This window comes from Lonchura striata, chromosome 14, assembly GCF_046129695.1.
Source record: "Lonchura striata isolate bLonStr1 chromosome 14, bLonStr1.mat, whole genome shotgun sequence".
NCBI classification, from domain to species: Eukaryota; Metazoa; Chordata; class Aves; order Passeriformes; family Estrildidae; genus Lonchura; species Lonchura striata.
In genome coordinates this window covers 15723671-15740988 of record NC_134616.1, presented here as the reverse complement: position 1 = coordinate 15740988, position 17318 = coordinate 15723671, and the positions used below count along the sequence as shown (strand labels likewise).

General features: G+C 52.6%; 2 protein-coding genes across 2 annotated transcripts; one reads left to right on the top strand and one right to left on the bottom strand.

The window, feature by feature from the left end:
* Nucleotides 1–1921: 1921 nt before the first annotated feature.
* Nucleotides 1922–10014, bottom strand: LOC110477955 (uncharacterized). Its single transcript, XM_021544218.2, has 9 exons — nucleotides 9887–10014; nucleotides 8820–8996; nucleotides 6118–7803; nucleotides 5372–5471; nucleotides 4626–4774; nucleotides 4353–4465; nucleotides 3760–3849; nucleotides 2611–2733; nucleotides 1922–2104 (listed from the first exon to the last, which is right to left on the bottom strand). Exons 1-9 carry the CDS (start codon nucleotides 9933–9935, stop codon nucleotides 1922–1924), a joined length of 2670 nt encoding a protein of 889 aa, XP_021399893.2. The 5' UTR covers nucleotides 9936–10014.
* Nucleotides 10015–12885: 2871 nt separating this feature from the next.
* LOC110477981 (putative glutamine amidotransferase-like class 1 domain-containing protein 3B, mitochondrial) lies at nucleotides 12886–16853 on the top strand. Its single transcript, XM_021544255.3, has 4 exons — nucleotides 12886–13153; nucleotides 14737–14908; nucleotides 15150–15351; nucleotides 16425–16853. The coding sequence occupies exons 1-4, from the start codon at nucleotides 13046–13048 to the stop codon at nucleotides 16615–16617; spliced, it is 675 nt and encodes a 224-aa protein (XP_021399930.1). The 5' UTR covers nucleotides 12886–13045; the 3' UTR covers nucleotides 16618–16853.
* The last annotated feature ends 465 nt before the right edge of the window (nucleotides 16854–17318 follow it).

The following is a 17318-nucleotide window of genomic DNA, read 5'->3' as shown; positions in this document are numbered from 1 at the left end:
CCACTTTTAACCAGTGCCATACTAAAAAATCATTATTTGCAGCACAGGGCAGCAGCACCCCTGGTATATTTTAAGCCAGGGCAGTTTTCCCTCACCAAACAGCTTTGTGAAGTCTCAGCACCTCTCCAAATTCCCACTTCTTACCTCAGATTCCCTCAGATTTTGGTGCTGATGGGGTTTTTCTAGTGATTAAGGGGTGAAATTCAGCCTTGGCATTTTTGAGCTGGTACCAGGAACTGCTGTGAGGAGTTATCTTCTCCCCTCCTCTTCTTCCCCACCCTGGAAGTGTCACAATTTGATTTTCTCCTGAGATCCTGCTTGGATCCTGCATGTCCAGGAACACCAACATCTGGAACCCGTTGCCACACAAGGTTTTGTCACAATTGCACATCCCTGCATGGTATCTGTTTATTGAAAATATTTTATTGCTTTCTAAAAATCAGTTTTGATAAACTCCAAGGAGATACATGAAGTAGACCAGCAAAATTATTGAACACACTTAATTCTCTGGAATTTTCTCTGCAGGAAGAGAGCCAGCTCTGTGAGGACAAGTTGAGGAGAGCCCATTTTGGCAGAGTTTGTGGAGGTTGAGCTCCTCTGACTGCACCACTTTTATCATTAAATTCCAGCACAGCTTCAGGTGAAATAAATGATCAATGGATTAGTTTCAGCTGCAGTTTGATCAGCACCTTGCACCTGAGTCAGGTAAGACTAAGATCAGCAGTTCTTGGAGATGGAACAAGCCATAACTGCAGTGTTTGCCAAGGAAAACTCCTCACAAAGGTTTGAAACTCCTTCCCAACTCTTCCTGCTCAGCAGCCACCACTCCACACCACCTGTCCTTCCTAAAAAGTCCACATCCTCCCATTGCTGCACTCCAGGAGCCATCCCACCACATCCCAGTGATGCCAGTAAGGTTATGGGTGAGCTCCAACTCCTTCCCTGTATTTCAGCAGCTTGCAGAGAAGCTGGAGAAGACAAATGACTGCCTGGAGTGGCTGGAATTCCTTCCTCTGATCCTATGGAATTTGCACTCTGGAGGAAACGTACCATGAGACAGGAAGAGTTGGGCTGTAAGGCAAGAGACCAGCTCCTGGCTTCCTCAAACACTTGGAGATTGCCCTCCTGAAATTCCTAACACGGGAAGGGAGGGTCTTCCCTAAAGCTCCAGCACCTTTAAGGATATAACATTGGAGTCATCCAGATGGGAATTCCACCCTGACACTGAGTGTGAAATACAGAAATGGCACCTCAAGTCATGGCATTTCTTTGGAGTGTTGGGTTCTCCCAAGAGAGGAAAGACCTCCCAAGTAGGGTCAAACATGGGTGACCTCTCTCTGAAGAAAGCACAGCAGGAGACACCCCCTGCTCCCAGCCCAGACTTTGCCAAGTCCCACCAGCAAAGCACCTGGACACACCTCCCCTCCTCCTTCTCCACGTGGTGTGGCACTTGGGGACACGGTCAGCGGTGGCATTGGCAGTGCTGGGGGGACAGCTGGACTCAAGGACTGGAGAGGTCTTTTCCCACCGAAAGGATTCTGTGTGATTCAAGTTTCATGCAGTGTTTTTCCCCCACCAGGTAATTCTGCACCGCTTCGCCTCACTCCATGCCCCAAATCCAAGGAATTCCCTCCCAGTGTCAGGGATAAAGCTCTGTAACTTTGGGGCCAGCTTATCACCAAAGGAAAGCCTGCTTTGGCCGTGACTGATCTCCAGGGAAAGCTGGCAGTGTCCCTAAGGGAAGATGTTCCTGCTGGGTGCCTGTGGTTTGCGAGGCAGCACCGCACCGGGATAATTGAGCAGTGTCCACAGAAAGACAAATGAGTCACCCCTGCAGCTGGGAAGCCTCTCCCGTTCCCCAGTTTGGCCGAAATGGCATTTTCCAGCAGCCGACGTCGCGGTGAGCACGGAGCTGTGGGAGTCAGAAGCGGGTGTGATGCTCGGGATTGGGATCCGGCCCTGGCTCCACCAAGGCAGCTCTGCCCACCCCGTTGGGCACAGCGTGGCCACGACTCTGGAGCTCTTCCCAGCCTTTTGTGGGGCAAGGGCCACTGCTAGGGACCACCAGGTGTTTCTTCTGCACCTGCTCCAGGATCTGAAGCACCTGGAATGAGGAGACACAGCTGGGAGTAGGTTAGGAATTAGGGGAGAACACTGATTTATTCTCCAGCTGTTGAAATAATCAAATAATTATAAAACAATGAGTTGGAAGTGACCTTTAAATGTCCCCCATAGGCAGGGACACCTTCCACAAGATCTCTTTCAAGTGTCTGGCTCAGTTTTGGGATGACACAAGTAATTTCTGTGCTCAGAGGTGTCTGGGATGGCTGAATATGGAGAGCCTGCCCCATAAAGGTCCGTGACCTTGGATCTCAGAGCCCTTTCCATGGATAAATCAGCCCCACATTTCCCATTCCCCAGTTCCACAGAGGTGCTCTGGAGCAGGGTCAGGACAGAAGCACAGAACTCTGCTCTTGTCCCTCACACCAGCCTGGGATAACTCCTCATGCTACCACAGACTTCTTTGTCTCCTTACTGAATTAGGAAGCCCCAGGTTGAAACTCATTCAATGGAGAAAGGGAATGGAAATTAAATCCAGCTGAACTTCACCTGAGACTTGGGGATGATGCCGACTCGGAAGAATCCAATGTTCCCACTGTCGATCTTGGTGCAGTCCACCACGGTGGAGGCAATGTTCTCTGGAGAAGGCCCACCACAAAGAACTGCATCCACCTAAAACCAGCAAATTTCCACACCAAATTCCTCTTGGAAAGGGAGAGTTTTCCCCTCTCAACAGCAAATAGTTCTCATCAAAGACAATGCTGCTCCTTCCTGCCCCGCTGCAGTGACACCAGGGTTAGATTTGGAGTGAATGAACCTCAAAGCAAGGACAGGGAGAGCTCTGCAGGGTGCAGGTCAGCAGCACAGCACAGCACAGGCAGGTTTACAGCAGCTGAGGAGCTCTGGAGAAGTCCCACCCACAAAGAAAATGTGTATGAAGTTTTGATTTTTGAGGAGCTAGAGGTGGAAGATTTGCACCACCTCTTGTTTAAAGCTGCTGCGATGACACAAAATGTAAACCCCTCAGAATTCAGCAGTGAAATCTTAGAATCATAGAATCATCCGGAACTGGAAGGATCCAGAGGCACCATCAATCCAACCCCTGGCCCTGCACAGGACACCCCAACAACTCCACCCTTCCAAAGGCTCCTGAAGCTTTGGCAGCCTTGGAGCTGTGCCCATTCCCTGGGGAGCCTGGGCAGTGCCAGCACCCTCTGGGGAAAGAACCTTTCCTGATCTCCCACCTAAACCGATGAAAGGCCGTGACCATGGCACTTCCATGAAAGCTCTAACAGCCAGGAGTATTTTGGAGCTTGGTACCAGTTTTAGACCAGCCCCAACCTTAGATGGGAATCCCAGAGTTCTCACAGCCCAATGCCAGCTGGAGCCCTGGCACATCCAGGCACCAGGATTTGCTTGCTTGTAAGCAAGAATTAATTTTTTATTGCTCCCATCATCCCATGTTGGAATATGAACCCACTCACGTTGCCAAGCCATAACTACACTGTGTAAAGCAGAGAGTTTTAGTTTCACACCAAGACCTGTGCTTTAAAATCTTCTTTCTCTTTGACACCAGCATAAGAAGCATCCACGAGATTTTTTTAATTAGAGGCTTTCCCAGATTCCTGATACCATCTATTGATTTGCCTTCTGGAAACAAAGTGGTTGCACTTTCCCATCCCCACATCTCTTGGTTACCTTATCTCCCAGCTTGGCATACACTTGGTTGTGGTGGGTTGTGTCAGCCTCTCCCGTTGGGTTGGCTGATGTGACCACAATGGGGCCAACCTGGAGACAAAAAAATGACAGTCAAAGCTCTGAGCAGGACTTTTGCGACAGAACAGGTGATTTGAGCTCTAAACTTCATCTGTTACTCTGAAGAGAGCTCAGTGTGGCTCACCCAGGTTGAGGCACTTTTTTTTGCAGTCAACCACAGCCCCACCAAACTGTGTGTGAGTGACCAGCACTGACAAATTTGGGCTTAGTGATGATGGCCATGAAATGACATCTTGTTTTCCGGCAAGAGCACTTGCTTAGACCTAGCACACTCAGGGTATCACACTCCTGTGGCCACTTTCTGCACCTTCTGAAGTTATTCTGGCCTCAGAGAAGTCCCTGCTTCCAACAGTGTTCTATGTTGGAAATGAAACTGTGTCTGTTAAGGGCATTCTGATTTCCTGACCTGGAGGTTGCTCCTTTTCCCCTCTTTGCTGCCATAAGATCCCTCCCAGCTGCCTGCAGGCCCCATCCCTTCTCAAAGAAGGGGTCAGGGCTGAGGTGCTCTGACTCACCAGGTCGATGAGGTGTGTGGTGACAGAGCAGTCGGGAATGCGGATGGCCACACTCTGGGGTGTCCCAACGTACTTAGCAGAGTCCTTCATTCCCAGGAAATCCACCCATTCACCTGCACCAAGCAGAGCCACTCAGAGATTTACATCAGCCCAAACACAATGATTGCAACAGAAATATCCCTATGGAACATGTGGTGTTGCAGGCGTTCACAGTTTTAGGAATTTCAAACCCAAAGCTCTCCAGAGAGCTTGGCATTAACAGCATTTCCTCACCTCTGGGAATGACCAAGCTAATGGGAGATGGCCAGGCAGCCTCCATGAAGTCCCACAGGAGGGGAGTGAACAAATGCTTGGCAGGTTCCAGTTGCTTTAGGCTGGAAATCCAGAGGGACATGGGGCGATCCTGAGCCTGGCGTTTGGACCTGGAATGAGGGAAGAAAAGGTGAGGCTGGAAGTAAGATGAGGATTTAAATTCAAGGAAAGGAAACTATTGGAGACGTCCAGAGCTAAGAGAAGGTGTGTGTCCAGAAGCCAGTCTGGAGAAGAAGTAGGACTGTTCAACCACTGACTGGATGGGAAGGAACTTTACTGGCTACTGCCAATCAGGAATATCTGTTTCCAAATCAAGGCTTTAATTAACTTCTTGTGTAGTAATGGGTAAAGCTCCCAACAGCCCAAGTCCTGAAGAAAACCCCACCAATTTGAGGGGCTCCAGCTCACACCAGAGGGGTTTTGTTGTGACAACACATACCTCCAAGTAAGAACAATAAACCCCCTGCCCCATTTGCCACTGGTTTGGGCTTCTTGTGGTGTTTAAGTTACCTGGCTCCATCAGCCTTCAGTGTCCCAGAACAGAACTGCAGCTCAATTCCCTCCTTGCCTTACCTGGATCTTCTTCCCCCCTTGCTGTTCCCACCAAGGCTGAGCTGCCTTGCTCTCAGTGGGTGCTGTAGCCAGCACTCAGTAGCAGCTCTGAGTTCTGGAAGGTTCCTGAGCCCAGCCCGGGTGCCAGGACTCACCGGTGAGCTTTCTCCACGGCGTCAGGCCGGCTGCAGGCAGCCACCAGCACATACACGGTGTCCGTGGGGATGCCACAGGTGCCGCCGTTCCTCAGGATATCTGTTGGCATGGGAGCAGGGCAGGAGCCCTTGAGTGACAGGAGGTGTGTGATTCCCGTGGCACAGTTGTCACACAATGTGGTGCTCTCCTCTCCTTGTCCCTGCTCTGGCAGTGCATTTTCCCACATTCCTCCAAGGGGGTATCTGGCATTTAGGGGGGTTCTGGGACAGAGTGGAGAGAGCAAGGACCAAGCATTGGCTCTGCTGTCTCTGTGTAAAGCTTTGGGTGTTAGCCCCAGTCTGGAGTATTCCTGGGTCTCAGAGCAGATGAGGACACAGGGAAATGATGCAGGAGACACAGCAGGGAATTTGCTGCTCTACTCAGCTCATGACTCCTGTAACTTGGCCTACTTTACCAAAACATCACCACATCATCCAGCTTTCCACATCAAGGCCAGGCTGGATGGGGCTTGGAGTAACCTGGTCCAGTGGCAGTGTCCCTGCCCATGGAACAAGATGGGTTTTAAGGTCCTTTCCCTTAAAACCATTTCCATCAACCATTCCCTCAAAACCATTCTGTGGTTCCTTTCCCTTAAACCATTCTGTGATTCTCTGATTGGGACAATGTCCTTTTAAGAGTGTTCTGCTACAAAACCTCACAGAATATCCCATCCATCCCCACATTGTGCCCTCTGTTTTTCCCTTACCTGCAATTCTCTTGACTGAGGAAGCTTTCCTGGCAGGCAGATGAAGGCACTTGGTCGTTCCTGCCCCAACACCACTGAGCTGTACCATGGGCCTCCCCATGGGCAAGCAGCAACCCTCAAAGGTGCTGCTGGCCAGGGCAGCCAGGAAGCAGTAAAAGCTGACCAGCCCAAAGATAAGGGTGGCGGCGATGTCATATCCAGTGGGAAGAACATGGATGGCATCCAGGAGGAAGCTGACAGCGATGAGTGTGAAGGTGAGGGAGTAGAAGAACCAGGCCATGTTTAAGAAGAGCGAGCAGAAGACAATGAAGCTGTTGAAGAGCATGAAGGAAATGATGCCCACGGCTGCATGAAAGCTTCTGGCAGTGCCATAGAGGCCACCATACCTTGTCAGGCCCCAGATGATCCACATGACAGAGTAGAGGATAAAGGCACTGCTCTCCAGGGTTTTACCCCGGGCAAAAGCCACTGAGCCACCAAGGAGCTTCAGGATCCCACCAGCTACCACCACCCATGGAATGACAACAGTGGCAAGAGGAGCCTGGGGGTCTCCTGTGGCTGTTAGAGCAAAAGAAGCCAGGACACTGCAGGCATAGGTAAGGACTTCTGCATCGGCATACTTGGAATAGCCCAGGTAGGGAGCGTGGAGGTCTGGCCCCTCCCGGAGCTTCAGGAGGTTGCTGCGAGCAAGGAGAGCCTTCACAGCACCCTTCCCTGTTGGGATCTTGGCCCTGGCCCTCACATTGTACAGGTGAATCAGAGCCACCAAGGCTGAGGCCACAAAAATGGCCACAACCACGCCTTGGGGGCCACCTGCAAAAAACCCCCTGGGACTGCAAGCCAAGGCAATGCAGTAGGTGACAAAAACCAGCAGGTACAGGCCATCCACAGGGCTCTGAAGGGACAGAAAAAGAGCCAAGACAGCAAAAAGGATGGAGAACACCACCAGGAATGGTGTCGGGAGAGACGGCTCCTCTGGCTGCCAGGTGGGGTACAGGAGGCAGTAACCGCCAGCGAATTTGAGGATGGAAGTGAATCCAAAGGCTGTGGCCATGAGAACGTCCATTGCACGGTAGGACAACACACAGATGCCAATCTGGTAGATGCCAGCTGCCCACAGCCAGGGCACGTGGCCCAGGAAGAGTCTGTGGGTGACTCCCAGGAGCCTGCAGCAGAAGACACTGGCTGACAGCATGTTCAGGAGCAGCCCGGGGGCTGCGAAGGGGTTGGTGCTGCCAGCGCTGCCCCGGTCCTGCTCCTGGGCCTTTTTCTCTGCAAGATCCGTGCCAGGGAGGGCAACTTTCCCTTTGGTCAGGAGGTAGAGGATCCTCCCCAGAGCAAAGTAGCCCCCGACCAAGCAGACACTGAGGTGACTGCACGCCACGGCCGAGGGGCCGAGCGAGGAGCTGAAGTGCAGGGCCACCTCATGGGCACTGGCCAGGGACATGGCAGCAGCCACCAGGGCCAGGAGGGGCTCTCCGCAGAGAAAGCCCACCACGGCCAGCAGGAGCAGGGCCAGGGTGAAGGTGGCCAGGCCTGGCAGCAGGGCATCGCGGGCATCCCCCGGGCCGGGCAGCACTCCCTGCCCTGCCAGGATGAGGATCACTCCATAGCCACTCCAGAGGGCTGACAGGGTCAGGCACAGGGACACCAGCAGGGAGGCGTTCCTGAGGCTTCTCCGGATCCCTGCGGAACAAACGGAGACAGGGCTGTGGTTTCAGACAGCACGGTGTGGGAAGCAGGGGTTAGGAAAGGAGTGAAGCAGGATCACTACAGGGCAAGGATCAGCACAGGTCCTGCCTGATGATTGATTTGTCCTGGAGAAAAGAAGGATCAGGAGGAGCCTTATCCCACTCTACAACTACCTGGAAGGAGGTTGTAGTGAGGGTGAGGGCTCTTCTCCCAGGGAACAAGAGTCAGGACAAGAGAAAATGGCCTCAGGTTGTGCTGGGGGAGGTTTAGATTGAGCATCAGAGAAAATTTCTCATGGAAAGGATTGTCCAGCCCTGGCAGAGCTGCCCAGGGAAGTGGTGGAGTCCCCATCCCTGGAAGTGTTCAAAAGACACATGGATGTGGCACCTGAGGACATTGCAAATGGTGACCATGGTGGTGGTGGTGGTTGATGGTTGGGTTTGACAGTCTTCAAGGTCTTTTCCAACCTGAACAATTCCATGATTTGATGATTCTGTGATTTCATGTTGCTATGAGTTACAAAGAATAAATAATTCAACATTCCTTCTAGAAAGTCTGGGGTTTGTTCTAGGCAGTGATTTTTTCTCTCAGATAAGTAGAGCGCTGTCTCTTGGCATTTACCCATGCACATTTCAATCCATGCCTGCTGAAAGCACTCTCAGAAAGCCTGGGAGATAAATATGTATTCAGTGTGTTAAAACTCCAAAATACTGGTAGAGCATTTGTTTAAGACAAACATTGATTTCTTTTCTTGCCTATAGGGGGAAAATTTGCTGTGCTGACACAGAGCCATGGGATGGTTTGGGTTGGGAGAGGCCTCAAAGCTCATCCCATTCCACCTCTGCCATGGGCAGGGGCACCTTCCACCATCCCAGGGTCCTCCAAGCCTCATCCATCCTGGCTTTGGACACTTCCAGGGATCCAGGGGCAGCCACAGCTGCTCTGGACAACACGCTCCTCTGGGAGAAGGGATGAGTGCTGCAGTGAGGCTGCTGTGGTTTGTATCCTGCTGGCAGATGAATGTGCAGAGCCGTGGGAGGGAGGCTGTGGGGCTGGCCAGCCCCAGGTCTTACCTGCATACGCCAGGAGAGCCGACACAATGAGCAGCAGCACTCCCAGAGCCGTGCTGGGGATCAGCGGCGCGGCGCGGCCGGAGCTGTACAAATGCACGGCCAGCAGGAGAGATCCTGTGGGATAGAGGGGGAAGCACACACAGCTTGTAAACCTGGCCCAAAAGCCATGAGAAAATAGGCTGGACAGAGCAGGGAATAGAGGGAAAATAACAGTGCAGGATCTGCAAATAGGAATGCCTAAGGAGCTGGGGGAGTGTGACTCGGTTTGTGCCCAAGGTCTCACTTCTCTCTGGGTGCCTGGTTTGAAAAAGCTTGGAATTAGTCATTTGAAGTTGTCCAGAGAGGTTGTGGATGTCCCATCCCATCAAGGTCAGGTTAGATATTGGGGTTTGAAGCAGCTGGGTCAAGGGGAAGGTGTCCCTGCCCATGGCAGGGGATGGAACTGGATCATCTTTAAGGTCCCTTCCAGCCCAAACCATCCTAGGAATGTATGAAAGAGTCTGAAAGTGCTCCCATGTTGCCAGATAAAGGTAAAAATCCACAATTCCAGTTATACAAAAGGCAGGCAGCCACACACACCCTGCAGCTGATCCCTCCAGCCTTGTACTGATGGAAAACCAGCTGAAACAGTCCGGGAAGATGGAACACAAAGGAGGAGCAAGTGAAAGGGAGTGAACACAGAAAACAGAGAAGGGTTGGAGAAGGAAAGGGGAGGAAACTGCATCCAAACCAAGATGATTTACTACAGTGACTATGAAAAAGTTTGGATTTGCTTCCCACCCAACGTGGAACGAGTACAAAACTTCAGGCCAGCCCTTGGAAGCCAACACAAATATTTTGTTGGCCGCCAAAGCAGGCGCAGGGATCTCTGGATAGAAAAGCTAACCCCAGGCAGAGAAGCCTGTGGATAAACAGCCTCTTTAGCCCCCTCGGAAAAGGAGGGTGTCCCGGAAAGCTCGTCCCAAGCCCGTGCCCCGTGCCAGGATGCCAGGAGCGGTCCCTACCTGCGGAAATGCCCAGGAGCCCGATGCAGGAATGCAGTGACTCGCCCATCCCTGCGCGCCGCAGCCCCGGCCGAGGGCTGCACTGCTGCCTCTCTTTCCTCCCATGCTCTTTATAACCAAACCATCGCCGCTGCCGCCGGTCCTCCCTGCTCTCCACCCCTTTTCCCTACAAACCTCTTCTGTTCCTGCTCCTCTCTGCATGCGGGAGGAAATGCAAATGAAGTTCTGGCTGCAGTAAATTTGGGGCTGTGAGTCAGCGTGGGCTGCTGGTAGCTCCCTCCAGGGGCCTCTTAATTTTACTGTTGATTAACCCTTGTTCAAAAAGACACTTGAAAAATAAGGCTGAGGGTTTATTGCTGTTGCTGCCTTTTTTTTTTGCTCCTGCCAGTGAGGAAATTACACTGGTTAAAATGAAGGTTTTTGCAAGCATCCACCTTGATGGAGCAAACAAGCGCTCTGCAAGCCCAGCAGCTCCTTGGGGACCACTTGTTTCTCCTCACACTGGCCATGGGCCTGCTGTTTGTCCCTGTCACAGCTCTGAATGCCTGGCACCAACCCCCTGAGCTGGGCAAACCCAGGGCAGACCCAGTGCCATTCCCTTAAAGGTGACTTCTGTCCATCTGTCACTCCACATCCAGCTCCTCCAGCCCAGAGGAGCCTCGCTGGCTTTCCAGGTCAGGAGTGAGTGTCCAACATTGCCAGGATTGTGTCCCCAAGGGGACATGAAGGACCTGTGGGCAGCTTCCTGCTGCTCCCCATGGGGAACATGTGGTCAGGGCAAAAAGGTGTTTATGGATGGAGGGGAGGCTGCAGAAAGCACAGACTTGGGGATCGTGTTGAGTCATGGCTCAGGTGGGAATTGTCAGAGAACTGTTCTGTGAGAGCTGACAGAGCTTGGTTCCTCTGTTGTGTTGTTTGTGGGGATGGAGCAGTGTAGGGACTGTTCCCTTGAGGGACTCAGCTCCAGTTAAAGCAATTCCCACTCTCCTGACAAGGTAAAAGGTGCAAGGGATGGCTCTGCAGAGCTCCTCCAGCAGCCAGCTCTGATGTTCCCCTGAGCAGATCCTGCTCTGTGATCCCCCATAAATCCTGTTCCACAGCCAGGGCAGCAGGACAGCAAAGCTGCTGGGAATGGGGCTGGGAGCTGCACTGGCTGGAGCTCACATCAGGCCTGTGGGATCATCCAGGGGGTGTTGGAGCTGTGACAGCATCCAGAATGACCCCAGAGCACTGGGCACTCTGCTCATCAGGACCCTGCTCCTCCTGCCCCTGAGCCAGCCGCAGCATGATGGCAGCTGGATCCAGCTGGATCCCCTTCACTGCTCCCAAACTTTCCTGGTATCTCTAACTGTGCCCACCCTGCAGGAAGAGGATCCCTTCCCACCCCTCCTCACTAGAACCTTAATGCAGATTAAAGCCACTTGTCAACACCAATGCCCACAACAAATCTGTACAGCCAAGGCCACCCAGGCTGGAATAACCCAGCTGAGAAATGTCATTTATCATTCATCTTTTCGTTGCAGAGAGATCTTTAGGGCTGGCATGTCTGTTGTGACAGATATTTTTCCAGGGGGAGGAAACAAGCCTGGCTGGTCCAGTTGCACCAATCACCCCAGTGAGGGGAACCAGCCCAGCCAGTTTACAACAGGGTGACTGATGGGGTTTGCAGCAGAAATCCTCAGCCTCTGGCTACTTTGTTCCATGGCTAGTGGGACTGCTCCTGAAGCAGCTGCAGGAAGGAGAAATTACCTGTTCAGGTTGCAACATCATTTGGCTGTTTTTCTATGCAAGAGGAAATAATACACCCCTAAACCATAGTTAGGATTCCTTAGATAGCGAAACAAAGCAGCAGAGAAAAGGCTTTGGATGTTTTTTATGCATATCTCAACTTAATTCCTGTTCTGGGCAATAAAAGTAACTGAGAGGCACAGTCTGGGTTGGCTTAGTGGGACTGCAAGGCCTCTGCCACACATTTCTTGTTCCTGCTTGTTCAGGTAGCAGCTGGGTGCCTGAAATACCTCATTTTGGTAGAAACATGTCATAAATGAAGTCCCAAACAGCAGCAGTGAGCCTCCTCCTCAGGCCTGCCCTGACCAAACACTCTGCCAAGCCACGAATTCATTACCCACAGGATGTGCTTCACGTCTCTCCCAAAAATGACAGAGCCCCAAGGAACACGTCTTATAAATAACCCCTGAAAAACACCTTGCAGCCATGTTCTGGGAGGTTTTTTGTTCTCTCAGCCTCCACAGGGCACAGTTATTTCACCAGGGCCGGGCTGAAATAGAGAGGTACAGGATCATCTCCACGAGAGCAGAGCCAGGGTGGGAGGAACAAGCTCCAGACACTGAATCTGGCTGCCAGGGCCCCTCCAGAGCTCAAGGCTCCCCCAATTCCCAGTGCCACTTCCCTGGAATTAAATAAATGGAGAGATGGTGCTGTTGATGAAGAATCCCATTATTCCAGAGATGAAGAAGTGCTTGGACAATGCCCTCAGGCAGAGGGTGGGATTGTTGGGGTGCCTATGCAGGGCCAGGAGTTGGACATTGTGGGGTCCCTTCCAACTCTATGACTTCATTAACATCTTAACTCAGGGTGCAAAAGCCAGCAAACAACTGCAGCAAAGTGTAAAATATCCACTTTTGAGAGATGAGATCTGAGGGAGGGAACATTCAGGAGCCGAAAATGAAATGTTGGTGTTAGAAGTCTAAAGCAGCCTATGCAGTGCAGGGTTCAAAGAATGGGTCAGAGAGGGGAATGCACGGGCTGAAATCCTGGTTCTGGGCAGGCTCCCTTTGATACCATCTCCTGTGCAAAGGTTTTGGTCCTTCAGTCTGAACTGGAGTGGAAAATCAACAGCCAAGGAGGAAAAACACAGCTGCTCTGTTGAGCAGGGCATGTCAGCTGGGGCTGCCCTGCAGACAACGTGCTGGGAGGAAGATCTGTAAGGCAGCAGCCAGTTGAGGAAACAAATAATATTTATATGCCCTGCCTGCCTGTGGAACTGGAAATAAAACCTCCTTGCCAGTAAGAAACTCAGCCCAACCCTCGCGGCCCCACCTGCTCCCGGGGAGGGCTGGCGCTATAAAGAGCTGCGGGCGGCCAGCAGAGCTCACAGCGGCTGCGGCTCTCCGGGGAACCCTCGGCTCCCGGGGGACCATGGCAAAGAGGGTGGCCGTGGTGCTGGCTGGCTGCGGGGTGTTCGATGGCAGCGAGATCCACGAGGCCTCGGCGGTGCTGGTGCATCTCAGCCGGGAGGGGGCTCAGGTAAGAGGCACCCGCCGGGTCCTGCCCGGGCTCCTTTTCCCGGCTCTCGCTCCCTTTCCCGGCTCTGCTCCTCAGCCTCTCCCCTCCTTGTTTCTGGGACAAACTCCCCAAAATCCAAGCAGCGGTGCCTGGAGTCACTGGGAACGGTGTGGAGAACTCCCTGCTCAGCTCTGCTGTACAAAGGGATTGGTGTGGGGCTCTGTATCCAAAGTCTCCAACAGACTTTGCTAAATGCCTTCGCTTCTGGCTTCACATCCTCTTCTCTCTCCTGGTATCTCTGTTTAAAAGACAGTTTGGGCTGTTTGAAGTTCATCTTTTTAAAATCTTCAAAGAGTAAAAGTGAAAATAGAATCAGAGAATCCCAGAATGGTTTGGATTGGGAAGGACTTCAAAGCTCATCCATTCCCATCCCCTGCCATGGGCAGGGACACCTTCCACTGTCCCAGGGTGCTCCAAAGCCCGTCCAGCCAGACCTGGGACACTTTCAGGGATAAGAGAACAGATAGGGGTTTGTGAGTTAACTTGAGGAGTAAAAAAGGTGCAGCTGCTCTAAAAGTCGGGAGAGCTGCTCCGTGAGACTGGGGAAGGAGGGACAGAAAACCTCTGGAGCATCACCCTCAGCTGTGGGCCACCCACGTGTCTGGGTCGGAGCCGTCCCCTGGGAATGGGAATTGCTCAGTGGAACACAGAGGCACAGGGGTGACCTACCTGTGCCAGCCCCCCCAGTTCCAAACCATTCCAACCCTGCCCTCGCTGTTTGGCTCCAGGATGAGACTTGGCCAGGCGTTTTCTCCACGGTGTGTAATTTTGCCTTTTCCTCTCCTGGAGCTCTGGAGCTGCTGCAGTCCTTCCATCCTGCCATAGCCCAACCTAGCAGGCTCGGAGCCCGTCCCTCCCTCAACCCTGGATCGGCAGGGGCCTCTAGTGGAGGAAACTCGGGCGTCATTTCAATCACAGCACAGAATGGAATATTTCAGCTGGAAGGGAGCGGAGCTCAGTACTTCCCTCTCCACGGGAAGCTGCCATGAGGTTGCCCCTCAGCTTCTTTTGTCTCCCTCCTAGATAATTCCGGAGTCCTCAGCTGTTCCTCACAAGGACATTCCTTCCAGCCCTGCCCTCCCTGGGACACCTTGTTGTTCCTTAAATCCTTCTTAAATTGTGCGGCCCAGAACTGCACAGGCGGGACAGTCCCAAAATCTGTTCACCACCCTCCACTCTTAATTTCAGAATATGAGCTTGAAAGTGCTAAAGGAAGGGAAAGCATTTTCCAGAAATGGCTTTGGGAAAACACTTGGCAGGGAGAGGAAACCCCAAGTCCTGTCCTGGTGGGAGATGGGGTGGGTCAGCAGCTCTCTGGGTTGTCACCCAGCAAAAGAGATTTATTGGGATATGGATGGACTCTTCAGCCCCCCAGACAAGCAGTTCTGGGCACAAACTACTGGAAGTTTCCTTCCTCCCTTCCCTTCTTCCTCCATGCCAGCTCTTTCCCAAGAAAGCCCCGCAGCATTCCCTCTCACTGCCTGTGCCTTTCCCACATTTCTCCATCATTCCTGAAGGATAACAGCCCTTTCCCCTCACTCCAGGCTGAGGTTTATGCTCCCAACATCCCCCAGATGCACGTGGTGGACCACGTGAAGGGGCAGCCAACTCCAGAGCAGCGCAATGTCCTGGTGGAAAGTGCCAGGATAGCCAGAGGCAACATCAAGGACCTGGCTACGCTGGATGTCAAGGGGCTGGATGCCCTCATCATTCCAGGTGGGATTGTGTGGGGTCTGCCTGTCCACAGCTTGGATATTCCATAGGTCTGGAATGATGTGGGAGTCGTGGGATGGAGAGGGACAGGCTGGAGCAGGGCTTGGAAGGAGAGACAATTTAAATTCTTTTCTTGATTCTGGACAAATGCTGCCAACCATCCAATGCACCTGAGCATTCCACCACCTGGCAAAAGTCCTGCCCTGGGCATAATCTCCAGCCTAAACGCTTTCTCTTTCCTCAGGTGGCTTCGGGGTGGCAAAAAACCTGAGCACTTGGGCCACGCAGGGCAAGAACTGCAGCGTCTCCAAAGAGGTGGAGGATGTCCTGAGGGCATTCCACGCTGCCCACAAACCCATCGGGCTGTGCTGCATCTCCCCAGTGCTGGCAGCCAAAATCTTCCCGGGCTGTGAGGTGACTGTGGGACATGACACGGAGTGTGAGCAGTGAGTATCAACCCCCGGGGCAGGGGGGGGGTTGGTGACAGCCACACGAGGGTCCCCCCAAAGTCCCCAGGAATCCTGGCCAGGTGGTGGAAGTCTCACAAGGAGCTGAACGCTATTGCTGAGAACCCAACTCTGCTGCCTCCAGTGGGGCCTTCAGCAACTCCAGCCCTCTTGGGGACTTAACAGGGAAAAGTAGAAACTCTGGAAGACTGATTTTATCATTTCCCTGCACAGCAGAAGGAATGATGTAACACCTGATCTGTTTGCATTTTTGTGACTTGTTTCCACAATTCTTTGTGTCTTTGTTTCCACAACTCTAAAGTGTCTTTGAATAAGACACTATAATTAATTTAAATGTAATGTATTATTATTTTAAATTAAATATTTGCTCCCCTGAAGCCTCACAGACCTAGGGTAGGAAAAGCCTTTGCTGAGTCCAAGCCAAGCAGATCCAAGGCAGGAACAAGATGGTTACCCAAGGCTTGGGGTGGGAAGAGAGGGAGGGAATGAAACTGTCTTCAGTCCTACAGGGAAGCTGTGCTTGGATTCTCCCAAGGGCAGGCAAGGAACGTTGATGGGTTTTGCTAGGAAGGGATTTTGTCACCAGCTCGGAGGAAATTGGTGGAAAAAACCCACCCCAAACCTAAATCTAATTGTTGCCCAGGGAAGCTGTGGCTGCTCCATTCCTGGCAGTGTCCAAGGCCAGGCTGGATGGGGCTTGGAGCAGCCTGGGACAGTGGGAGGTGTCCTTGGGCACTGGGTGGGCTTTGAAGTCCCTTTTCACCCAAATCTTCCCAGGCTTCTATTAACATGAACACTGGAGTGGGCAGAATTAGGTAGTGGAGCATCCAAAGTGGAACTTCAGGCCTCATTTTGGCTTTACTTCAGATTTTTAACTCATGTGAACAGGAGGTTTTCCTGTTGCATAGTCCTGGAGAAACTCGAGCAGGAAAAGCTTTGGATCCTGCTGAACAGGTTTTGTGCAGTGACCAGAGAATCTTACCTCTGGCCCTTCCAGTGCAGGAGTGTAGAAGATTCCCCACTCCATGTTTTCATTCCCCATTCCCTTGCAGGTGGCCTTATGCCAAGACTGCTGAGGCCATGAGGGAGCTGGGCTGCAGGCACGTGAACAGCCAGGTCAGCGAGGTCCACGTGGACGCCAGGAACCGCCTGGTGAGCACCAGCGCCTTCATGTGCAACGCCCCCATCCACCAGGTCCACGACGGCATCGGGAAAATGGTGCGGGAAGTGCTCAGGCTGGCCTGAGCTCCCCCGGGCACCCAGCTCCTCTCCGTGGATCATGTCCTTCCCCTCACACAGCAACAGCAGAAGTGATACTCAGGAGCTCTGCCCCAGCCCTCTGGTGGGTGATGAGGAGGGGGAATCTTGGAGTTGTGTTCTGCCAAGGACACGTCGCTCACTGGCAGGAGCTGGGCTGGGAGCTGCCATGGGATCGTGGGATGGTTTGGGTTGGGAGGGACCTTAAAGCTCATCTTGTTCCAATCTCCCCTTCCACTATCCCAAGCTGCTCCAGCCTGGTCTTGGACACTTCCAGGGGAAGCTACAGCAGCTCTGGGCACCTTGTGCCATGGCCTGCCCACCCTCACAGGGAGGAATTCCATCCCAATATCCCACCTATCCCTGCCACAGGCTCCCACAGGGCCCAGGGTCGGCTGCTCCCAACCCCTCCCTCAGAGTAATGAATTGTGGCCAAAGGAAGGAACCCAGTTCTGCTCCCAAATAAAAACCTGATGCTTCTACTGAATTCTGAACTCTGCTCCTGTCTCTGCTTTTCCCTCTGGATCAGGTCAAGCTCTGGGTCATTTGGGAAAATGATACAGGAAGAAATCCCCAGCACCATTCCCCACCTTGTTTTTCTGGGATTTGTCAGAACTCAGACAGGAGCAGGAATGTGACACTGGTTAGAGCAGGACCAGCCCCACCAGCCAGCTCTGGTGGGAAGAGGT